The sequence below is a fragment of the Macaca nemestrina genome, chromosome 2 (genome assembly GCF_043159975.1).
Source record: "Macaca nemestrina isolate mMacNem1 chromosome 2, mMacNem.hap1, whole genome shotgun sequence".
Classification (NCBI taxonomy): Eukaryota; Metazoa; Chordata; class Mammalia; order Primates; family Cercopithecidae; genus Macaca; species Macaca nemestrina.
This window is the reverse complement of record NC_092126.1, coordinates 169829744-169855403: the sequence shown is the minus strand read 5'-3', so window position 1 is coordinate 169855403 and position 25660 is coordinate 169829744. Positions and strand designations below refer to the sequence as shown.

Here is a 25660-nt window from a genome sequence, read left to right as displayed (position 1 = left end):
TACAAATTGATTGTAAAACGTGTGTTTGAACAATATGAAATCAGTGCACGTTGAAAAAGAACAGAATAACAGTGATTTTCAGGGAACAAGGGAAGACAACCATAAGGTCTGAGTGCCTGTGGGGTCGGGCAGAATGGAGCCATATTTTTCTTCTTGCAGAGAGCCTATAAACGGATGTGCAAATAGGGAAGATATCGCGGAATTCTTTTCCTAGCAAGGAATATTAATAATTAAGACACTGGGAAAGGAATGCATTCCTGGGGGGAGGTCTATAAATGGCTGCTCTGGGAGTGTCTGTCTGATGCGGTTGAGGTAAGGACTGAAATATGCCTTGGTCTCCTGCAGTATCCCCAGGCTTATTAGGTGGGGAAGAAACCCTACCCTGGTAAATTTGAGGTCAGACCGGTTCTGTGCTCTTGAACTCTGTTTTCTGTTGTTTAAGATGTTTCTTAAGACAATACGTGCACAGCTGAACATAGACCCTTATCAGGAGTTTTTGATTTCGCCCTTTGCCTTGTGACCTTTGCTTTGCCCTTTGCCTTGTGATCTTTACTGGTCTCGGAAGCATGTGATCTTTGTTCTCCTTTTTGCCCTTTGAAGCATGTGATCTTTGTGACCTACTCCCTGTTTGTACACTCCCTCCCCTTTTAAAGTCCTTAATAAAAACCTGCTGTTTTTGCGGCTCAGGTGGGCCTCATGATCCCACCGATATGTAATGTCTCCCCCGGAGGCCCAGCTGTAAAATTCTTCTCTTTGTACTCTTTCTCATTATTTCTCAGCTGGCTGACACTTAGGTAAAATAGAAAGAACCTATGTTGAAATATTGGGGGTGGGTTCCCCCAATATGCACTGATCCCAGAGGAGCTGCTGCCCAGCTTTGCTCCTCTCTGCCCTCTGTGTCCCCTTGCTGCCTGGATGAATTCTGACATGGTTTCTTAGATGATCAGCTAGTAGGGTCAGTGTTCACCAATGCTGTTGTTTCCTATCTGTGAGAGCGGCATACATGAGCAGCTTCTAGTTCACCATCTAGTTCACCATCTTGACCCAACCCCCTGACAGTACCTTTAATTAAAGCTCAGTTTTAAATCTTTTTACCCAACTTTTACATTTAAAAATATGTAAAGCTCCAGAAAAATTGTATGAAGAGTGTAAAAACATCCATATGCCACTTGCCTAGACTCATCAATTTTAAAATTATGGCAAAATGTACATAAGAAAATTTACCATTTAACCTTTTTTTTTTTTTTGAGATGGAGTCTCGCTCTGTCGCCCAGACTGGAGTGCAGTGGCGCGATCTTGGGTCACTGCAAGCTCCACCTCCCAGGTGCCCGCCACCACGCCCGGCTAATTTTTTGTATTTTTAGTAGAGATGGGGTTTCACTGTGTTAGCCAGGATGATCTCGATCTCCTGACCTCATGATCCACCCACCTTGGCCTCCCAAAGTGCTGGAATTACAGGCATGAGCCACCGCTCCCGGCTCCCATTTAACCATTTTTAAGTGGACAGCTCAGTGGCATTAAGTGCATTCACATTATTGGGCAACCATTGCCACCATCCATCTTCAGAACTTTTTCATCTTTCCAAACTGAAATGCTATACCTGTTAAACACTAACCCTCCATTTCTTCCATTCTTGATGATCACCATTCTATTTTCTGTCTCTGTGAAGTTGACTACTCAAGGTGCCTTGCATAAGTGGAATAATACAATGTTTGTCCTTCTGTGACAGGCTTAATACACTTAGCATAATGCCTTCGAGGCTCATCCATGTTGGGGCATGTATGAGAATTTATTCCTTTTTTAAGGCTGAGTAATATTCCATTGCATGTAGATACCACATTTTGTTTATCCATTTATCCATTAATGACATTTGGGTTGTTTACACATGTTAGCTATTGTAAATAATGCCACCATGAACATTGACATACAACTATCTGTTCACATCCCTGCTTCCAGTTCTTTTGGTTATATACCTAGAAATGGAATTGCTGCATCATATAAAAATTAAAATTCAATCTTTAATTTTTTGAGGAGTGGCCATACTATTTTCCATATGACTGTATCATTTTACATTTCCACAAGCAATGCACAAAGTTTCCAATTTCTCCACAGCCTTGCCAACACTTGTTATTATTATTTATAATAGCTATCCTAATGGGCATGAAGGTTCACCAATTTAAAACGCTATTACATCAAAGGATTTTTAAAATTCTGCCATTCCTGCCTTCTATTATTTTGGATTAATATATCAAAATGGTTCATATGTCCTTTTGCGTACTGGCCATTTTTCCTACAATTCATTCCAGGTTTTTTTACATTATGATAAGCTTAATTTAGGTATTGGAGGATTGACTATTCCAAGATGATGTTAATTAGGTGATGTTCTGGTAAGCAATACTCAGTAGGCCTTATTGGTAACATCACTGAAACTACAAGGGTAACATTCATGGGAAGACCAATACTTTTCATTTATCCTTGTTGATAGTTGCTTCATTGAGTAGTGTGCAGTTTTAACAGCAGAATTAAATTACATCTTTAAATTCTATTTCTGATTAACAATAGATTGTTTGTATCATTTTCCTGAAACAGGCTGACATATGACCAAAGTAATCTTCTGAGGCCGGGCGCGGTGGCTCAAGCCTGTAATCCCAGCACTTTGGGAGGCCGAGACGGGCGGATCACGAGGTCAGGAGATCGAGACCATCCTGGCTAACACGGTGAAACCCCGTCTCTACTAAAAAATACAAAAAACTAGCCGGGCGAGGTGGCGGGCAACTGTAGTCCCAGCTACTCGGGAGGCTGAGGCAGGAGAATGGCATAAACCCAGGAGGCGGAGCTTGCAGTGAGCTGAGATCCGGCCACTGCACTCCAGCCTGGGCCACAAAGCGAGACTCCGTCTCAAAAAAAAAAAAAAAAAAAAAAAAAATCTTCTGAAAAGTAATTTAGAATTAGTTGTATATCTTCTTTTATATATACCTAAATAAATCATTTTACAGCAAATCCTGGATGATAGACACTATGGTTTGTGATTTTGCCTTTTTAGTTACAAGATTTTGCCAGATACTCAAAAGGCAATTTCAGGATCCCTCATTAAATCCTCACATCTAGCAATATAAAAGAAGTTGAGTAAAACTGGCTGTATTCTAAAGCCTTACTTCCTTCCTTTGATGATGAGTATAATGGGTTAGATAAAGGCTCCTATGCTTTAGGATATTGGTGAATAGCCATCAAACATGCTGGTACTTGCCTAAGTCAATTTGTGCTAGGCCATTAGGTGATATAGTCATGTCTCTCAATAGAGTTTTTAACGCTTTTATTTATACTTTTTAAATTTTTGGCTTCCATGAAATGACCTTCACTGTGTTCTAGAACTATATTTCTGTTCAAGTGTGTATTTAATCACTATATTGTCCCTAAGCAAATAAAAGAGAATTTTTACCAGGATCTTGCCATAAACATAAAGATATGATCTTACAGTCTTCTTAAGACAGATTATGTAATCATTTATGTTCCATTGCCTTACCTTGATTAAAGATTTTAGCAGACAAGCACTGACATTACATGATTTCTCATAACATTGACATAATTTCTATGTAAGTTGATATCAAGGTCAGATGGTTTCATAATGACAAAAATCTTTTAAAGTTTTGTCCTCAATTGTGGGAATGTTAAAGTGTTGTTCCGTCTCTGTTTGATAAAGCTGGCATCATTACTTCTCTTCATAGGTACTGAGGACTTTAAAAGGAAGCTTACAGATGAAACAACTTTTAATTTTATCTTAAAGGAAAAAGGATATTAATAAACAATTTAGAAATAAATGGGTCAGAGATGGGCAATATGCCACATTTAAGGAGAGTGCTCAACATTTAATCTCTCTTTTCTTTAATGTTAAACTTACAATACCCAGTTATAAGGAAGTTAGCACTAGTCAAAAATAGAAATTTTAATAATTCAGAAACTCCTTTTATTTCATTTACAGTTATACTGTTTAAGTTTCTAGAACTAACTCATTTTGTGTTTGCTGTGGTTAGATGTAGTATCTACCCCTTGGACTGCAGAACTTGGAGGTGACCAGCTGAGAACCATGACCTACACTATAGTCCTTAATAGTCCACTTACTGGAAAATGCACCACTGCCACTGAAAAGCAGGTACGTCTGCTTTGTCAGTGTCCAGAAGAGTCATGTGTGGGGGAAGAGAGAAGATGCCTATTATAGTTCACCAATTTACAAGACAGTTTCAATAAACAAATGGCAAGAAAAAAGGGACGAGAAACTGTTACAGGTTAAAAGAGACTTAAAAGGCATGTGAATCATATCAACCCACTCCTAATTCAAACAAACCACTTGTTAAAAGGTATTTATAAGATTTCAGGAATTGTTTATTTTTTATGTATAGTAATGGTATTACAGCTGTGTATTAAAGAAAATCATATTTATTTTAAAAGAGATATGTGGAAGAATCCATAAAGAGATATAGTGAAGTATTTATGGATGACATTATATTGATGTCTAGGATTTCCTTTAGAAGTCGTCTAGCCAGGCAGAGGATGGTGGCAGAGGCAGGGAATATGGGACGGAGGACAAAGGAAGCAAGACTGGGCAGGAGTTAGCGTTGCTGAAGCTAGTTAATGAGCTCACGAGGGTCATTATACTTCATTTCTACTCTTTCATATATTCAATTTTGTTTTTGTTTTTGAGACGGAGTCTTCCTGTTGCCCAAGCTGGAATGCAGTGGCATAACCTCGGCTCACTGCAGCCTCTGCCCCCGGGGTTCAAGCGATTCTCCTGCCTCAGCCTCCTGAGTAGCTGGGATTATAGACACGTACCACCATGCCTGGCTAATTTTTGTATTTTTCGTAGAGACAGGGTTTCACCATGTTGGTCGGGCTGGTCTTGAACTCCTGACCTCATGATCTGCCTGCCTCAGCCTCCCAAAGAAAATATTTTTTTAAAAAGAATACCACTTTTTTCTGGTTGCAGCGTAGCACGGTTAGGTTCTCTAGTTCACGCTTGCAGCCATGCGGTCCAATGGCCCGCTGCAGTCAGTGCAGTCTTTGGACGCAAGAAGACAGCCACAGCTGTGGTGCACTGCAAACGTGGCAATGTTCTCATCAAGGTGAACGGGCGGCCCCTGGAGATGATTGAGCCGCGCACGCTACAATACAAGCTGCTGGAGCCAGTTCTGCTTCTCGGCAAGGAGCGATTTGCTGGTGTGGACATCCGTGTCTGTGTGAAGGGTGGTGGACATGTGGCCCAGATTTATGCTATCTGTCAGTCCATCTCCAAAGCCCTGGTGGCCTATTACCAGAAATATGTGGATGAGGCTTCCAAGGAGGAGATCAAAGACATCCTCATCCAGTATGACCAGACCCTGCTGGTAGCTGATCCCCGTCGCTGTGAATCCAAAAAGTTTGGAGGCCCTGGTGCCTGTGCTCGCTACCAGAAATCCTACCGATAAGCCCATCATGACTATCAAAATTCACCTGCATAATAAATAGTTTTTGAGGGACTTTAAAGTTTTAAGAACTGTGAAAAAAAAAAAAAAAAGAATACCAGGCCAGTTGTGGTGGCTCATCCCTGGAATACGAGCACTTTGAGAGGCCCAGGTGGGAGGATCACTTGAGACCACGAGTTTGAGATCAGACTGCACAACACAGTGACACTTTGTCTTTACAAAAAATAAAATTAACCAGGCATGATGGCGTGTGCCTATAGTCCCACCTACTCGGGAGGCTGAGGCAGGAGGATCACTTGAGCCCCGGAATTTGAGATTACAGCGAGCTATGCTCTAGCCACTGCACTCCAGCCTGGGCAACAGAGCTAGACCCTGTCTCAAAAACAAAACAAAACAAACAAACAAAAAAAGGAACACTACTGAAATCTGGTTTACAGAATTGTTGCAAGAGTTAGGGGCCAAATAACTAGATGGCTGCTTTGACACCTGGGAAGAGATTGAGTTTTTGAAATTGAATACTGTACGAGGTATTTAATGCTCTTTATCTGTGACCAGAGTGGCAGTGTCTTACAGTGGAGTGTGTGTTTAGCCAATTTGTGTTGAAGTATCTGATTTGCAAGTAGTCTGAAAACATCTCTTAACATCTGAACTAGTTGTGCTCTTGTAGTTTTGTCCATTATCATTAAAAAGAACATATTTCCATACCTTTAAACAATTCTTAAAAGATTATCAAACGTAAGAAAAGTCTGGTATTTTGGTATTGGGGAGTCTTTGAAAACTTTGGAATCCCTCCCCCGCCACCCCCTTAAAGGATAGGTAGAAAAGGTATGGTTAAAATGAGAAAGGTTTGGCCAGTGACCATTTAAAATCCTGTTTAGGAAAAGCAGTGTTTTGTTTGGTTACTACCCTCCTTGACTTTTTTGATGAAGGGTGGTTTTGTTGAACTTTGATTAATTTTGAGGTGGAATCCTTACTTCATTCAATTGATTTTTGAATTGTTCACCTAACAGGAACACTTAAAACTCTGTAACTTATAGTACACATAAGAGATTATATGGTTTGTCCTCAAGGCTAAAAGAAAAAAACAATTTGATAGTGAAATAAATGACACAGGGGCAGCAAATACGATTTCTGTAAGTCCCTTTCTCTCTTTAAGAGACATGGTTTCACTCTGTCGCTCAGGCTGGTGTGTAGCGGTGTAATCATAGTTCACTGCAGCCTCAAACTCCTGGGCTCAAATGATCTTCCCACCTCATTCTACCAAGTAGCTGGGACTACAGGCATGTGCCACCAAGCCCAGCTAATTTTTTCCTTTTTCATTTCTTTTTTCTTTCTTTCTTTTTTTTTTTATTTGGAGACAGTCTTGCTGTGTCTCGCAGGCTGGCGATCACAGTGAGGCGATCTTGCTCACTGCAACCTTACGTCCTGGGTTCAAGTGATTCTCCTACCTCAGCCTACCCCCGAGTAGCTGGGATTACAAGGCATGTGCCACCACACCTGGCCAATTTTTGTATTTTTAGGAGAGATGGAGTTTTGCCATGTTGGCCAGGCTGGTCTTGAACTCCTGGCCACAAGTGATCTGTGCACATTGGCTTCCCAAAGTGCTAGGATTACAGGCATGAGCCACTGCATCTGGCCTAATTTTTTATTTTTTAGGTTTTTTTTTTTTAGAGGCTGGGTGTTTTTATATTGGCCAGGCTGGTCTCGAATTCCTGACCTTAAGTGATCCTCCCACCTCGGCCACCCAAAGCACTGGGATTACAGGCATGAGCCGCCATACCCGGCCCTCTTTTTCTCAATTTATAGACAACAGAGTCAGCATGTAGGCTCTTCTAGCTTTGTCTATAGGTTTCTCATGTCTTTTTTAAGTTTTGAGAAGGAATCCTAGTATACATGTTCTAAATTGGCAAGAAGATTCATATATTAACCATATACATACAAACATTTTTTATCTTATTTTGGCAGACACTGTATAAAGAAAGTCAGGAAGCACGATTTTATTTGGTAGATTCAGAAGTACTGACACATGATGTCCCCTACCATGATTACTTCTATACCGTGAACAGATACTGTATCATCCGATCTTCAAAACAGAAGTGCAGGCTAAGGTGAGCTGCTGTAAATGAGTGTGTTAGGATAGTCTAGATTATATCCTGGTAATTTATTCATCCTGAATTCTTAGTAGTAGCTTTACACAACAGTTTTATTTCTTGCTCAAATTACATTTCCAACGGTGGTCAGCAGAGGAGTGGGGCGTCTCACCTAAGGTCCCTGCTTGGTGAAGGCTTTGACATCCGGAGCTACGTGATCCAGAATATGTGTTGTTTCAGTTGCCACAGGAAGAGAAAGCTGTAGAACTGTGTACACAATCCATTGACCGGAACCAGTCACGTGACCTTGTTTAATGGCGAAGGGGCTGGGAGTTTTGTGGGAGTGCTCAGTGAGCAGTAATTGGCTGTGCTGCAGTGGGAAATGAGAAATGTCTGTGCATTACAGAGAGCGATGGACTTGGCCTAGTCTGGTTAATGTAGTTACTTTCACCTAGTGTATCACCACTAGAGATTTTTTATACAAGGAATTTAGAAAATTTAGTATTTATTTTGAGACTTTATTGCTATTTAGATAAATAAAATTTAGGGCTAGAGAAAGGAAATAAGTAAAATGGCAAGTACTTAGAAGGAAAATTTGATGAAATTATTAGCGGCACACATTGATTTTTTTAAATAAAAGTTATCAACGCATTTTGTTTTATAATATTAATGACTTTGAATCTTTTTGGCTTTCCACTGAATACAATCTTACATTTAATTGTAACACAAATATAACTAAAGTCTGCTCTTTAAATAAATATTCTTGCCTTCTCATTCTACTAGAGTTTCCACAGATGTGAAATATAGAAAACAGCCATGGGGCCTTGTCAAATCTTTAATTGAAAAGAATTCCTGGAGTTCTTTGGAGGACTATTTCAAACAGCTTGGTTTGTAAATTTTTTTATTTATGTATTTTTGTAAAGATGGGCTTTATTAACAAAATGGATTGATTCTTCATTTGGATTCATAACAGGAAACTGGTCGATGATGTTGGAACGACTCCCACTACAGTGGTTCCCACTGTTCCACTTTTTCTGCCACTTGGGGAATTTCAAAACTTTTAATTTTCATTGGTCAAACAAACACTTTTTTAAAATTTTTAATTGTTTTTTTGAGATGGAATCTTGCTTTGTCACCCAGGCTGGAGTGCAGTGGCGCAATCTTGGCTTACTGCAACCTCTGCCTCCTGAGTTCAAGCAATTCTCCTGCTTCAGCCTCCCGAGTAGCTGGAACTAACTACAGGCACGTGCCACCATGCCCAGCTAATTTTTGTATTATTAGTAAAGACGGGGTTTCACCATGTTGGTCAGGCTGGTCTCGAACTCCTGACCTCATGATCTGCCCGCCTCAGCCTCCCAAAGTGCTGGGATTAGTGAGGCACCACCGTGCCCGGCTGAACAAACACTGACATAATGCTTATTGTATCCCAGACATATATAATAAAGTTCTATGTGCTTTACAAATATTAACTCATTTCATACTCAGAACAACAAGGTACAATTATTATTTTTCATTTTATTAAAAAAGGAAATTGAAACACAGGGAGGTTAAGTGACTTTTATCAAGATCACACAGTTAAGAGCTCTCATACCCCTTTGCCTCTGTAAGGAGCCAAGGAGGCTGACTGCATAACCTGCTCGTAGATACACACCTGTGCTGTCTAACCTCTGGGGAGTCCTCAGGGTCACCTTCCTTATCAGATGCAGCCTTCCTGGGCTTATACAGGCCCACTTGGCAATGGTAGTACATACATCTGTGGATTTGGTGGAGGTGGGTACTAGAGACTGACTGGAGAAAACGATACAGTGGTTCTCTTTGGATATTTCTTAACATATACATGGGAGAAATATATATATATATATATATATTTACACACACACACATATGAGCATAATTTAAGTTTAGTTGAAGAAAAGCTGGTGGTCAGTCAACTCAAGGTAATTTAAGGCATATCATCTAGTTGGCTGATAATTTTCCTTGCCTTTCTTCCTTGTCTATTTCACTATTAAATTCTTCATCAGGAGCAGAGAAAAATGAAACTCAAAAATTAGTTTGGCCCCTGAATAAGTTTCTAATAAAAAATTATGGCAGAGGAAAAGGTTGAAACTGATAAAAATGAGGTTTTTAGGTTGTTTACAGATTTTCTTTGCTAGTGCTTCCTTTCTTGCAAACCCTTGTTGAAAATTAGAACTAGTATATGCTCCTCCTTCCTGTAAGGTTGAGAAGTGCCATAATCTGTCTCTGAAATCTTTCTAATGATCCAGTGTAAGTGGGTGGCCTGTTGTTTCCATAACTGAAATCATTACATTAATATGTATTAATAACATAGCACATGGCAAATTTGCTCTGATGATCCCGTCACTTATTAATACACATTCTTCCTGGAATAATGAAACCTCATTACGGGGTCATTGTACTCTCTAAAGCTTTTCATTAAGTGTAAAATTTAAATCTAGGCCATAAGAACCTAAGGAATTCGTTAAAGAAAATTATCAAAAATCACCAGCAAAAACCAGTATCTTAAAGTTGAGGAGCTTTCCCCACTATCTAAAGATTGTTTTTTTTTTTTTTCTTAGAATCAGATTTGTTAATTGAAGAATCTATATTAAATCAGGCCATTGAAGACCCTGGAAAACTTACTGGCCTACGAAGGAGAAGGCGAGCATTCAACCGAACAGCAGAAACAGTTCCTAAACTTTCTTCTCAGCATTCCTCCGGACATGTGGGCTTAGGTGCCAAAGGGGATATTACAGGTAGTTGTCACCTGGTAAACAGAGATGGAAGATTTATACTTTAGTTGTCGGAAGCAGAATGTGCCTCTTGTTTGTAAGATATGTCAGGAGGTCTCTGTTTCTTCCCTCCTTTTTTGATAATGTTTATCAAACTCTGATTTCCTTAAAGATAACTAATATGTAAGTATAAAGGAGCAGTTGCAAAATGGCAAGCCTATAACCAATATATTTTATTTGGCCCACGTGTCATTTTAAAAATTGGACATTAAATTTTTAAAAAAATTTTATCTATTTTTTCCAGATAGGGTCTCGTTTTGTTGTCCATGCTGTAAGTGGCACAATCATGGCTCAGTGTAACCTCGAGCTCCTGGACTCAAGTGAACCTCCTGCCTCAGCTTCCTGAGTAGCTGAGATTACAGGTGTGCAAACCACCATACCTGGCTAAAATTGGACCTTTTTATATAAAAACTCAGATCTGACAGCCCAGCACTGAAATCCCTTCATGGCAGCAGTTGGTTGGAGCATAGTAGTAGCTGTCCTGTTAGATTATGTGCGCCCCAGCTTGCCACAGCCCCCACCACAATCACCACTCTGCCCAGTTCTGAACCACTTTGCTCATTTATTTGCTGCCTAGCATTTATAGATATTCAATTTCCATGTTTGAGTGTACTGCTCTCTTAATCCTTATATACCGTCAGGGCCAGCCCAGCAAAACTGCAAAGATAAAATTGGACTTTTATTATCTTCATTCTCAATTTTGAACACATCTTACTTTTTGTAACTGTTATTCTCTTCCTCTTGGAGGTATAAAACTGTCATAACTTCTCATCCTCTTACATTATCAGATCTTCCTTTGAGGCTTGTAGCTTAGTGTGACTATGTTTTTCCACTATTTAATATTAATGGCTGTTTAATTTTGGAATTTAAAAGTTTGGGTAACAATGAATAGGTGATAATGTTTTATTTTGTTTTGTTTTTTAACGAGGGAAGCATTTAATGTAAGCCCAGTTCAAATATTAGTTGGAGAGATATTTGCTTATTGATTATTAGCTACTTAGTTATCAAGCATGTCGTATTGAATTGCTTATTTAATTTTAGAGTAATTTGCAATATAGGCCAAATTTAAGGAGTGCTGTAAGCTTTCTCTTTGTAGATTTGTTTCATATTACTCAGGATGTCAGAAATTTAAAAAGGGGTGCAGGGAATTTACCCTAAATCACTTTATCTTTACAAATAACTTTTAAAATTTCTTTTTTGGTTCTTTTCAAATGAGTATGAAATTTCTGTCAGTTGAGGGCCGGGCGTGGTGTCTCACGCCTGTAATCCCAGCACTTTGAAAGGCTGAGGCGGGCGGATCACTTGAGGTCGGGAGTTCAAGACCAGCCTGACCAACATGGAGAAACCCCATCTCTAATAAAAATACAAAAATTAGCTGGGCACAGTGGCGCGCACCTGTAATCCCAGCTACTCAGGAGGCTGAGGCAGGAAAATCGATTGAACCCGGGAGGCAGAGGTTGCAGTGAGCTGAGATCGTGCCATTGCACTCCAACCTGGGCAACAAGAGTGAAACTCCGTCTCAAAAATAAATAAATAAATAAATTGGATCAGTTGTAATCACAGTTCTCATTCTAATGCAGCCTTTTTCTTGTGATCTACAGGAAAGAAAAAGGACATGGAAAACTATAACGTCACTCTTATTGTGGTGATGAGTATTTTGTAAGTATTTGTTGTGAATGCTTATTTTGCTTGTGTCAGCATTTATCTTTAACTAGTTTCCAAAAGAATTTGAATGTATTTGTATATTATTGTGTAGAAATGACCACTATTTGACTATTGCTGGCCTATAAAAATAGCAATTTCATAGATTTCAGATTTTTAGCTTTATATATGATTTTAAGAAGAATTGTTAAATTTGAGGAAATACAAAGTGCTCATTCAACAAATGTTTTTATTTTTTAGCTAATCTGATTAATTTACACCATCATAGGTTTTTATGGGGAGTTCCCTAAATTTAAAGGGAATATTGAAATATACATGCTGGGGAAGTCCCAATAATACTATTTTCCTCTATTTGGTTGGACAAATGGTTCTTAGATAACTCTGCTGGGCCTAAGAATCACTTGGGGTGCTTGCTAAAATGCAGATTTCTTGACCCCTGTCTCAGAGATTGATTCAGTAGTTCTTGAGTAGGCATCAGGAATCAGTATTTTAAAACATACACCCCAGGTTATTTGAGCATTACCTGTTAAAAAATACTGGGACAATGTCTGAATCCCAGGGTATTCTATAGGAATCCACTCAGCCAGTCATATTTAGAATACTAATATCTACGTGGCTCTATATGAATCTTGAGGCATTCTGTTAGATTTAATTGAATTGGTTCTGACTTAGTGATATATTGAAGGTGATAATTTTTTGGATTGGAGCTTCAATATTAGCTGGGTTTTTTTTTCTAATTATAGATTTCAGAACATAGAAGATGTTTGTTGTTCCTTTGGGCTTTATGGAAGATTTTTATGTTCTGCTTAAATCAGTTTTTTATGACAGTTCTGAATAGCAAATATTATCAGTGTTCTTCTGCATTACTTTACAGAAAATGTTTACTCAAAAGTTGGAATATTAATCTGTATACTATTTAAATGCCATAATAATTTCAAAGATTGGATTTTCTTGCTACTATCTTAAGTTTTTTAAAATAAATCTTCTTGATGAGTAAAAGTGAATAAGGTCAAGTTAATATTTTAATAGAAAAAGTAGAGAGATATGATGCCACCTATATATTTGCATATATATATATATAAGGTATGTAACCATTCACTTGAAAGGCTGCTGTGAAAACCAATACAGTAAGTTCATTTAGCATGTAACATTTTATATATGACAGCATTAATGTATATTTGGGACTTGATACTTCCTTTGTCCAAGATGAACTAGAATAATTTTTGCTGAACGGTAATTTTTTTTTTTTTTTTTTTTTTTGCTGACTTCCACTGGGAATAAGAGATACATCATGCTCTACCTGAGATCAGCTACATATTGATCTTCATTTCCTTTCTGAAAGGCAGCATTATGGGTGTGTAATTGCCTAAGCCAAAGGCACCCAAAAATAGATCCTAAAAGCTTATCTAGTGGATTTCAAAGCTGGTGGTCTCACGTCAACACTGACTAGGATTCCTAGCAGATGGGAGAGATGTCACAGATACCCCAAACCTGTGAGTTAGGATTATTCGAGGACTTGTATTGTCACTCTAATTACCTTCCATCTTTTCCCTCAACCTCCACTTAATACTTAAAAGTAATTATTTCAGGTAATAGGGATAATTGATTTAAATAATAACAATAACTAGAAAACAGTGTAGACAATATACATTTTTGAAGCTTTTGCATGTATATTCTGCATTAGCAATGCTTTAGGTCTGGAAAAGTGTGGATTAACAGATATGATTTGCTCTGCCTAGTGTGGTGTTGTTAGTTTTGTTGAATGTGACACTGTTTCTGAAGCTGTCAAAGATAGAACATGCTGCTCAGTCCTTTTACCGTCTCCGCCTCCAAGAAGAGAAATCTTTAAAGTAAGTCTTTTCCCCCTTCCCCCCCTGACCTGTATTCACCATATTATTTCAGTAATTCTTTAGTTGCAGAAAACTTAATTTCAGTTTGAGATTGTGGTCTGCTCACTATCCTGTAGCCACAAACGGCCTGTTTTTTGTTTGTTTAATTTTGTGTTTTGTTTGCAAATTTATGGGGCTCTGATGATTTCTGGAAATGAAAAAACGATCAGAAGCTATTCTCCACATTTTGAAGATGGTATTTTTCTTTCAGTTTAGCCTCTCATATGGTGTCAAGAGCAGAAAATATTCAGAAGAATAAAGATCAGGCCCATCGTTTAAAGGGAGTGCTCCGAGACTCCATAGTGATGCTTGAACAGGTAGGCAACTTGATACATCACGGTACTTAGTAACTTCGTCCCAGTATGAATCAATTGCTCTTCTGTGTATGAGAGAATATTTACCCTACTGTTGTTTGAAAAAATCCCTCTGCTAGAGCCAAATACCCCTGCCAGTCTCTATTAGGCAAGGGTATTATGTTTATTGTGTAGTCACTTTTGTTTATTTATTTATTTACAAAATGGGAGTATACAATATACACTGTCGTATATCCTCTTTTTTCAATTAGTAATATATTCTGAAGATGTTTCCATATCAGCGTGTATATATCTACTTCATTTTTATTGATCCTTCTAAATAAAATTCGATCCGTAATATTAAGCTGTTTTTATAGGAATGGTAGCTATTATATACACTGTCCATTATTTTACTTTTATCTATTAACCACATATCTTGGAGATACTTCCATCTCAGTATATAAAGCACTCCCCCTAACAGTTGCATGAGATTCAACTGTATAAATGTGCCATAATTATCTTACTAGTATTTTTACTACTATTGCCAATTTTTTTTTACTAATATTTACAGACATTTAATCCCCCAATTTTCTGTTTATAAATCTCTCAGAATCTTTATTCATGTACATACTCCATTGATGAAGCCTTCTGATGGCTCCAGTCAGGTCCAGTAGCCTTCTATGCCTGGTGCACAGGTATCATCCTGGGGTTCCCATTGTCTATGTGTGTCTTCTGCTTCCTGTATCCTGTGTTTTCCTTTCTTAGTTACCTTCCTCCTTTTAATGGAGCACATCCAACAGTAGCTTCCTGAGAAAGATAATTTGGAGGTAAATATTTTAAGAGTTCAGCTAACTGAAAATTTTTCATTCTGCTTTTTCTCTTGCTTATAAATGGTTTGGCTAGAACTTTGAAGGCACTGCTCCATTATCTTTTGGTTCCAGTATTGCTATTGAGAATTCTGAGGCTATTAATACTCTTGATTCTTTAATCTGGAAACTTATGCCTATAATTCTGGAAGTTTTCCTGAGCCATATAGTTGATTATTTCCTCCCCTCATTTTCTCTCTCCTGACCTTCTACAACTGTTATTCGGATGTCAGCCTTCCGTTGGATGGATTGTGTAATATTCTTACCTTTTTTTTCCATCTCTTAGTCTTTTTGTTCTACTTCTGGGATATTTTATCTTCAAATTCTTCTATTGAGTTTTTCAGTTTTTGCTAACAAATTTTCAATTTCAAAGAGCTATTAATTTTCTGAATGATTTCTTTTCTTTGTGGCGTTGCAATTTTTTTTTTTTTTTTTTTTTTTTTGGAGACAGAATCTCGCTCTGTCACCCAGTCTGGAGTGCAGTGGCACAGTCTCAGCTCACCACAACCTCTGCCTCCCAGGTTCAAGCAATTCTCCTGCATCAGCCTCCTGAGTAGCTGGGATTACAGGCACATGCCACCAGGCTTGGCTAATTTTTGTATTTTTAGTAGAGACGGGGTTTTGCCATGTTGGCCAGGCTGGTCTTGAGCTCCTGACTTCAGGTGATCCACCCACTTTGGCTTCCCAAAGTGTTGGGATTAAAGGCATGAGCCACCGTGCCTGGCCATTTTTTCTTTTTTTCTTTTTTTTTTTAAGACAGAGTCTTACTGTGTCACCCAGCTGGAGTGCAGTGGCATGAACACGGCTCACTGCAGCCTTGACCTCCTGGGCTCAAGGAAACCTCCCACCTCACCCTCCCGTAGCTGGAACTTCAGGTATGAGCCACCATGCCCAGCTGATTTTTGCAGTTTTTATAGAGACAAGGTTTTGCCCTGTTGTCCAGGCTGGTCTCAAACTCCTGGGCTCAACAGACCTGCCTGCCTTGGCCTCCCAAAGGGTTGGGATTGCGGGCATGAGCCACTGCTCCCTGCTGCATTTTTTTTTTTTTTTAAATGGCTACAATATCTTTATCTCTCTGAAAATATTACTGATAGTTAAAGTTTTTAAATCTTCTTCTGGCCTACTCATTTTCCATCAAGATCTTCCCCCCATTTTAATTTCTATCTTTAAGGTTAGAGAATTTCTTTAGTGTTTGGTAGCCCTTAGTTATCTTCTTGTGTGGATCTGAAGCTCTTAACATATGGATTGGGCTGGTGTACCCCAAACTTCTCTGTAGATCTGACTGGGCTCTTGGCTGAGAAATCCTGGTATCGGCCTCTTTGGGTCAGTTTCCACAGAGAAGACTCCTCTAGTCTCCCACCTGGTGGATTTAGGGCTGGCTGCAGCATTTTGGGAGCTGAGCAGAAGAAGAGGGATAGGGGAAGGAAAGGCCGAAAGGATGGTCCCAGGATTCAGTATATACATTTTCATGTATTACCCTTGTTTCTGGTATGTACTGCTATCCTTAACAATGCCTTGGTGTCCCTCAAGCCAGGCAGCCAGAGACCCTCTGTTTTATCCTGCACAGAAAGTAAAATTCCAGACTTCTGCCTAGGTAGTAGGAAAGGTCAGATGCCAAAAGTTTCAAGCAATCCTTCTTTATTCTCACTTCCAGAGATTCCTGGTCGTTAACACCTGAGCCTTTTGAGGATTATTTGGGGTTAATTTTGTTGGTTCTCAGCATTCCCTACTTTTACTTTTTCGATTCAGTGTTTCCAGGCCTGCCAAGTCATCCGTCTGCTTTCCAGTTTCCAAAGTTGCATTACTGTTGTCTCCTTTTCCGTTCTCCTTGCCCTTACAGCTTTATGTCTTTTTAAAAATCTCTTTATTAGTGGGGTTTGAGGGAGCAAAGTTGGATGTGTGTATTTATTCCACTCATTCACTCTTCAGCTCACTCCTGCCTGGTGTTCTTCTCCCGTGGTTTCCCCAACTAATATTGCTCGAGCGAAGGTCCCCAGTGACATCTGGCTTGTAAAAAGAATGTACCCTTTTTCAGTCTTCATCCTACAGTGTCAGCATTTGACAGAGTTAAACACTTCTTTCTTGAAATGTATGTAATCTTGCTTTCTTTAAAACCATTAAAAACATCTTTTTGTGATATAATTCACATACAATAAAAGTTTTTATTCACAAGGATGTGCAACCATCATCACTAATTCCAGAGCATTTTCATAACCCCACAGGAAAATCTGTACACATTAGTAGTTACTTCCCATCCCTCACTCCCCTTGACCCCTGGCACCCACTAATCTAATTTCCATTACTATGGGTGTGCCTATTCTGGACATGTTATCTAAATGGAATAATACAATATGTGGTCTTTTGAGATTGGCTTCTTTCACTTAGAAAAATGTAAAACTAATTTTTGCTAGTTAAAAACATCTCCTTGGCCAGGCACAGTGGCTCACACCTGTAATCCTAGCACTTTGGGAGGCCGAGGTGGGCGGACTGCCTGAGCTCAGGAGTTCGAGACCAGCCTGGGCAACTTGGTGAAACCCCGTCTCCACTAAAATACAAAAAATTAGCCGGGGGTGGTGGCGGGCACCTGTAGTCCCAGCCACTCGGGAGGCTGAGGCAGGAGAATTGCTTGAACCCAGGAGGCGGAGGTTGCAGTGAGCTGAGATCACACCACTGCACTCCAGCCTGGGTGACAGAGCAAGACTCCGTTTCCAAAAAATAAAAAAAATAAACAATAAAATCATCTCCTCTGCCTGACTTCTTCCTGGCCCAAATGCTCCAGGGCTCTGTGTTAGGTTCTCTTCCCTTCTCTATTACTCTCCCTTTAGGTGATCTTATTCACACCCTAACTTTAACCACATGTTCCAGTGACTCCTGTCTTAGTCCATTTGTGCTGCTGTAACAAAATCCTAGAGACTGGGTAATTTATAAAGAACAGAAATTTATTGCTCACAGTTCTGGAGGCTGAGGAGTCCAAGATTAAGGTTCTGGCATGTTTGGTGGCCAACTGGCAGAAGGGACTGAAGGACAAAAAAGGGGACTGTTTAGTTCCCTGAAGCTCTTTTATAAGAGCACTAATCCACTCATAAGAGCCCTCATGAGCTAATTACCTTCCAGAGGCCACGTCTCTTCATGCTGTTGCATTGGGGATTCAGTTTGAACATGAATTTTGAAGAGGACACAAATGTTCAGATAGCAGCAACTCCCAAGTACATCTCTCTCGCCTCGACTTGAGCTCTAGACTCATACAGTCACTTGCTTACTTGGCATCTTCACCTGTATAACTAACAGGATTCTCAAACTGATTATGTCCAAAATGTCAATTTTCCTCTAATCCAAAACCTAATTCTTTAGTGGGTCTCATTTCAGAAAATGATGCTGCTATCCACCAATTGCTCAAGTCAAAAACTTAATAAAATATCGAAGTATGTATTTATGGATGTGATTATTTGTTTTATTAATAGTTCTGGATCCCTGACAGTCTGTAAGCTCCATGAAGGACAGGACAGACTCTATTTGGTTCTCCATTGTATATCCAGTGCTTAGAACACTGCCCAACATGTAATAGGCAAGCAACAAATACTTGTTGAATGAATGAATACAGAAAAAAAAGAGTAAGACATAATGCCTGCTCTTGAGTTGCATCCAATTTTCTTAGAGAAATGAGCTGTCCAGGTGTATTGTTAACGACCAAAATTACAAAATTCAGTGTCAAAGTGTTAAATAGTAAGGATAATGCTTTGGGAGTTTAGAGGCAGAATGACTGGGGAAAACTACATGAAGAGTGTGAATATGAGTAAGTTTTAGATAGGTGAAGAACATGAGGGTAAGAGCATGCAAAGGCACTGAAGCGAAACTTGAGTTGTTTAGGGGGTAGTTGAGGAGACCACTGCAACTTCAGAAACCGTTTAGGAAAACAAGTCTGTCACTACGCTTAATTTGATTAATGGACCTATTGGGAGGTAGACTATGTAGTAGCGGGAAGAAGTACAATACTCCAGCAAATGGGAAGAACTCTGTAGCAATCATACTGATACCCCAAAGAATCAGGTATTTTGTATTTAACGTTTTATTTGTGCATTGGTATAAACAAAACTATATTAAGTGTCACTGTAAATTTTGGGCATAAAAAATAGAAATTTTCAAATCTGATTAGAAAACTTAATCTGATTTTAAAAATTAATTTTGTTTACAGCTGAAGAGCTCACTCATTATGCTTCAGAAAACATTTGATCTACTAAATAAGAATAAGACTGGCATGGCTGTTGAAAGCTAGTGATCTGAAGGACTAAAACCGCGGAGATAATTGGAACTAAAAGAAAATACCTGGAAGAAAACTAGACGAAGGAAGGATTTTGGCATAGAACATTTCTATGTTTTTTCATTATTGAGATTTCTAATATGAACATTTCTTTCAGTAACATTTATTTGATAATTAGTTTCTGCTGGCCTTAAGAATCCATCTTTCACTTCTTATAGATATTTTTAAGCTGTGAGTTTCTTCAGTGAACCATGAAGTATATTGGAGAACTGAATTTCTCTGATAAAAAAAGAAAGTGACACACCCTGAACGGAGTGGTATGGTCTCATTTCTACAGTGAAGTCTGATGCTTTGTTAGCACAGAATCAGTACAGGTCCAATAGGCTGCTTTCATAACTGAGAGAAGACCAAGAGGATAAAGAGGACAATATAGGAAACCTCTATGTCATTACTGATTTTAAAGGTCCTGTTTTCAGACATATAACATTTCCAGGTTTGTGTACTGTAAATATTATAATGTCTTCATTTATTTAGCATGCAAATTTAATAGTCAAACTTTTTGAATCTGCATGTTGATGATGATTATCAGAAAGGATCTTCTGCCATGTTGTATCTTTATGAAAGAAATAGTTGTTTTTTCTTAAGGTAACTATCAGAGGTGGGATTATCTTGCCTCCTCATGTAGGATACCAAGAGTCAAAAGGAAGAACCGTCCTCTGAGTTTTAAAAACCAGAAGGTTATGTTAAAATCTGGGCATTCAGTGACAGATCGAATGCCTACTTGAACAAAGATTGGCTTCAGCTTAGCAGTCTTTCATGGTGGAAGCAACCCATCTGGTTGAAAATAATTTGTGTACCTTCAGTGACCATGTATGGCTTCCTTCTTTATGTATGTGTGTGACTTGTTTTGCTTGGTAAGTTATAAGTCAGACATAAACTTTAGCTCTTTAATAAAACCTTCTGGGGCACGTATGTCCCAGTACAACTGTAGTGACTCTGAAGTTGTAACTCAGATACAAGCTTTGGCTCTTTCATAAAAAGTTTTTATGCATATGTGTCTCCATACAAGTGGCTCATTAAAATAAGAACTTTGTAAACTGACTTAAAATCAGATATTTTTTCAAGAGTTAGGGAAAGTTGAAGTGTTTTTACTGTTTTGTCTCCAGCCCTTTCTCTGGGGAAAAAATACATATATATCTATATACATATATATGTATATAATGTATCTACATTCTGTTTGAACAACTATTGCCTTTAATTAAATGTTTCATTTTCCCCCAGAGTCCCCAAAGCCACATGGCGTTATTATAGTCATTTTTGAGATACCTGTAGAGAATGAAAGTATTGACTCCGTTAGAGGGAAAATGGGTTTCTCTGGGTGAATTCCAACTAAGCATACCTAGGGCTATCAGTGGGCCTACCTGGGTTTTTGTTTTGGTAAGGATTTATGTAGTGTCTGGCTGTGAGCAAGATGAAGATTTCTCTGTTAAAGTCACAAAAATGATCGACAAACAATATTTTTGTGATGTTTCTTTAAAAGTTGTATTTTATAACATACCTCAAGGAAGATTACCAAAGTAAGTTGCTTTATTAAATTAAGACTAAATTCGTATGGATGCAGAATTCAGTTAATAAAATTTGGGCCTGTTATGTAAATTGAATATCAATAAAATAAAAAATTTCTGAATTGTAGTTTTCTTTTTCTACTTAAAAACAAAACTACAAAGCCTGCGGTAGCGAAACGTGGACATGGGCCTACACTCTTTAAAGAAATTTTGTGCAATAATAAAACCCAAAAAGGACTCTCATCTCAGGGCAGTTTCATCTCAAATACGCAGACGACTGGAACAAAAGTACTAGCGAGGCCTGCTGGTCCAATGTAAAGGCTGCTAGCCAGAAATCATGAAAACGAACAGGTTGCTAAATGAACAGATCCGGCGGCAGTGATGGGCCTTTAAGAGAAGGTCAGCGAAACTGGGGGAGGTACTTGGATAACATTTTGCGGTGGAGAGCTCCCCCACCGCCTGTTGCCGGCGTCTGAATGAAGGCTGGCCGCTCCACGGTCTCACGTAGTTCGGAAATCCTCCGGGTTCCCGGGTTTCCCGTATTTCCGTCTCCGCACCTCGCCTGCACTCCCGGGCTCCGGAGGCTGTCCCACCGACTCGCCGCCCGCAGGCACCGGCGGGGCCCGGCTGCAGCCTCTGGGGCGGGGCGGGGCAGGCCGGAGGTGCGGGACCCGCCTCCTGCCCCTGCCTCCTAGACGCGCTCTCGGGAGCCGATTTTCCCCTTCCCAGCGCCAGGGCCGCGGGCCAGGAGGAGGAGCCTCGCCCGCGGGCTCCGCGGGGCGGCTGGCGGCGCACGTGCGGGCAGGCGGGGAACCCCGGCGCCGGGGGCGGGGCACCCGGAAGCGCGCGTGGACTTGGCGCACCGAGCCGGGCGGGCGGAGGAGCGGCTAGGACGGCGCGGAGAGGCGGGCGCGCCGCCCGGGCAGCGGCGGGCTGTGGTCACAGGTGGGCGGCTGCGGCGAGGGAGCGGCCGAGCTGAGCCCGGGTCCCGGAGACTCCTGCTGTCACGCCCGGGGCTCCGCGTAGCCGAGATCGGGAGACGCGTCCGTGCCTCCGGGGAAGGCGACCCATCTCCCCTCCGCCTCTTTGGCTGCAGTTGCACCTCCGGCCAGAGGGCAGGTAACTTCCCTTCCAAGGTCATTCTCCTGGCGGGGTGGCGTGCGAGGCCCGCCCACGTCCTCCGGATTGGCGGGGGCGGGAGAGGCGCACCCCGCAAGGGGCCCGACCAGTTGAGCTGGAAGGCGACCCCCGAGCACTGCCAGGGAGTCTGGTGGCATTCCTGGAGCGAGGTCGCCGGTCTCAGCCGCCGAGAGTGTTAGCCGGTGCCAGCGGGCATATGCTTCGCCTTTCCCTGCAGCCCCGCTGAGTTTCCACCAGCGCCCAGGCTTGGAGCGGAGACCGCTTGGCCCTCCCAGCCTGCACCCGCAGGTGAGCGCAACCGCCCGCGCCCCGGCTGTCCCGGACGCGTGGTCGGCTGTCGCCATAGGAACGGCTGGTGCCCAGACGGCGCCTGCCCAGGCTGGAAAGGGGCGGTGAAGGCAGCTCGGAGCTCCAAGAACCCTGGAGCCCCCTGTGTGGCCAGGCGGAGCCATAAAAGCCTGATGAAAACGGGACCCCCTCCCCCTCTCTCTTCTCATTTTTGATTGCTCAGGCGTTGGAGGTTAAGCAGAAAGAGAGGCGTGGACCTGTTTACGAGATGTAAGTTGTGTTCTTTCCACCTTTACCTTCTGAGGGCTTCTTACGCCTCATGGTGACAGGTGCAAATCAGGACACAGAAGGGCAGTATGAAACCTGTGAAGAAAAAGAAAACCGAAGAACCTGAACTGGAGCCCCTGTGCTGCTGCGAGTACATAGATCGGAATGGGGAAAAGAACCACGTGGCTGCTTGTTTGTGTGATTGTCAAGATCTGGATGAAGGGTGTGATCGGTAAGAGCAGAGCATTACTTGACGCTGGCCCCATCACCCTTCTGAGAACTGCCGTGTGTACTTTCAGTCTAGCCACCCGGAATGCTAGAATTTGCTCTTGATTCTATTTCCAAGCATCTAAAATGAGAGTTGGCTTCTATGTCAAGTGTGAGGATTTTATAAAGATGGATTACGCAGTAGGGCACAGCTGTCTGTCTGCTGTTTTATAGGATATTATTTTTCGTTTAAAGAGAGATGGGGGAGAGAACAGGCAGTTTAAAGGGATAGTAGGCAAGTTAGTATAAAATAAAATGCAAGCCAGCAGAATCTGTAAGTTTAAAATGAACACATTAGTTCCAGAAAGTTCCTGCCTTCTCAGAGGTCTCAGCATTTAGAGACTGACTACTTGGGACTGGGTGGCGCCTGACCACAGAGGGCCTTGTGGGTTGAAAGATCATTTTCCTGCTGTTAGTACTGGTCTTGCCCCTTGCTTCTGGGGAGGAACTCCAGCCAGAAGGCATGTATCTCCCCTGGATTCACAGTTTTCAGTGTGACCAGCAACACTTGATTGATTGTACTGTATTTGGCTTTTATTTTCCAAGTGATGGAAATTACTATCCAAAAAGAGAATTTTTAACATCACTGAAAAAATTTAGTGTCGGACAGTGAATAACCTGGTTTTAATCCATTTTCTGAGTAATTATATATTTAAAAATTATTGTCACATGGAAGTCATAATGTGGGAAGAATAGGGATGTTGGAAACTTGCTTTTCCCATTAGTAATTATTTCTGGTTAAAAATGTCATTGCAAGTGCCAGTTTGTTGACTTAGAGCTTGGTACATTAATACAGCATTCCTTTGGGTCTGCAGTGTAGTACTAGCCTTGACTCTTAAAATCCCAGTGAGCCCTTTGTAATTCTTACTTGACAGTGTACTGCGTAGTCTTTTTTATGGATGTCTTTGAATATAGATTCTTTAGAGTTAGTCTAAAATCTATACTGAGAAAATAGAGCACTTTGCACTAATGAATGGAGAAATGATGCTGTTTCCATAACCACCATCACTCAAGACCGCAGCTCTTCCATTAACCTTGCTAACTCTTCCTCCCTCCTAACCCTGGAGACCTGAGCTGTCCCCTGAGGCGTCTCCTCTGCTCTCTCTGTACCCCTCTCCTCGGTGTTTCCACTGTGCCTGCCGCTCTGTATGATTCCCAACTAGTTACCTCCCACTCACCTCCAAGTTCTAGTCTTACCTTTAAAAATTGTCTAAAATCAAAGTTACCTTTCCTTAAACTCTACCTTTTCTTACTAGCCTGTCTTAATTTGTTCAGGCTGCTATGATAAAATAACTGAGGCTGGATAATTTGTAAACAATATACATCTATTGCTCACAGTTCTAGAGGCTCAGAAATCCAAGATCAAGGCACGGGCAGATTCAGTGTCTGGTGAGGGCCCTTTTCCTCATAGATGACACCTCCGTGGTGTGTCCTGACACGGCAGAAGGGGCGAATAAGCTCACAGGGCTCTTTTATAAGGGCACTAGTCTCATTCACGAGGGCTCTGTCTTCATGACCTAATCACCTCCTCTGATTACTGTTGCATTGGGAATGAGGTTTCAACGTAACGAACTTTGGAGGGACACAAATACTTCCTGGCTCCCTAAAATTTATGTCCTTCTCACATGCAAAATACATTCATTTCATCCCAATAGCCCCAAAAGTCTTAGCTCATCCCAGTGTCAATTCAAAAGTCTAAAAGTCCAGAGTCTGGTCTGAATATCACCATCCAGATCAGATATGGATGAGTTTCAAGATCCAATTCATCCTGAGACAAGTTCTCCTTCACCTGTGTGCCTGTGAAATGAAACAAGTTAGGTGCTTCCACAATACAATGGAAGGACATGCATAGAATAGACATTCCCATTCCAAAAGGGAACAACAGGAAGAAAGGAGTGTCAGTGACAGGTCCTGACCCAGTGGGGCAAACAATGTTAAGTCTTAATAAGGCTTGACAATAATCTTGGACTTGATGTCCTGCCTTGTGGACACACTGGGCTGGAGATTGGGCCCCCAAGGCTCTGGGTGCCCCTGCCACCACAGCTTTGTTGCGCACAGCCCACACTGCAGCTCTCGGGTTGGACTGCCTACAGATGCCTACAGCTCTCCCAGGCTGGAGTTGCATACTAGTGGCTCTATCGGTTGGGGCGCTTGGGGGTGACCCTGTCCCCACAGCTCCAAGTAGGCATTGCCTCAGTGGGGTGTCTCTGTAGTGGCCCCACCACACTCACAGCTCCACTGGGCAGTGCCCTAGTGGGGACTCTCTGTGGTGGCCCCGCCCCTGTGGCAGTCCTCTGCCTCGGCCCTGAGGCTCTCCAGGGCATCCTTTGAAATTTAGGTGGAGGCAGCCAGGCCTCTACAGCTCCTGCACTCTGGATGCCTACAGCATTGGCACCCTGTGGATGCCACCAAGGTTTACCACATGTGCCCTTCAGGGGTGGCCTCTGTGGCATACCGAGGCCCAATGGAGCCACACCTGGAGCTGCCGTGGGGCATGCACCAGAATGTAGGGAGCAGAGGCTTCAGATGGCACTCGGCAGTACCCCCTGAAGCCCCATGGGTGCCCTGTGCCCTCTTATGAGACTGTCTGCCCTCAAAGCCCTGGCACTTGAGGCTTGTGGTGGGAGCAGCAGCCCCAGGGATCTCTGAATGTCTTCAGGGTCCTTCCATCGTCTTGATGACTGGCACGGGGCTAATCTATACTGATCTCATCCACATCCTTGCTGTTCTCTCCCAAACATGCTTTCTCATTTCTTACAACATAGACAGGCTGAGAATTTTCCAAATCTTTTACTCCCCTTTTGATTATGAATTTTGTCTTTAAATTATT

The 25660-nt window shown here is 41.3% G+C and overlaps 2 protein-coding genes and 1 pseudogene across 12 annotated transcripts in view; all 3 read left to right on the top strand.

Moving 5' to 3' along the window:
* LOC105470379 (GRAM domain containing 1C) overlaps positions 1-20986 on the top strand; it is a 116408-nt gene extending 95422 nt beyond the window's left edge. For all 7 annotated transcript variants that reach the window (XM_071092396.1, XM_011722294.3, XM_071092397.1 and 4 more), the window contains 8 exons: positions 4032-4150; positions 7422-7564; positions 8330-8433; positions 10123-10299; positions 11937-11994; positions 13737-13847; positions 14098-14203; positions 19238-20986. In XM_071092396.1, coding sequence (XP_070948497.1) covers positions 4032-4150; positions 7422-7564; positions 8330-8433; positions 10123-10299; positions 11937-11994; positions 13737-13847; positions 14098-14203; positions 19238-19318 — 899 coding nt within the window. In that variant the 3' untranslated portion in view covers positions 19319-20986. The remainder of the gene's footprint in view (positions 1-4031; positions 4151-7421; positions 7565-8329; positions 8434-10122; positions 10300-11936; positions 11995-13736; positions 13848-14097; positions 14204-19237) is intronic.
* LOC139362060 (small ribosomal subunit protein uS9-like) lies at positions 4921-7413 on the top strand (annotated as a pseudogene).
* Positions 20987-21852: 866 nt separating the features above from the next.
* Positions 21853-25660, top strand: part of LOC105470376 (zinc finger DHHC-type palmitoyltransferase 23) — a 34293-nt gene continuing 30485 nt past the window's right edge. For 3 of the 5 annotated variants that reach the window (XM_011722286.3, XM_011722285.3, XM_011722281.3), the window contains exons 1-2: positions 21854-21987; positions 22520-22795. In XM_011722286.3, coding sequence (XP_011720588.2) covers positions 22653-22795 — 143 coding nt within the window. In that variant the 5' untranslated portion in view covers positions 21854-21987; positions 22520-22652. Of the gene's footprint in view, positions 21988-22166; positions 22297-22519; positions 22796-25660 lie in introns of those variants that run through there. The other 2 variants (XM_011722284.3, XM_071092400.1) reach the window with 2 other exon arrangements.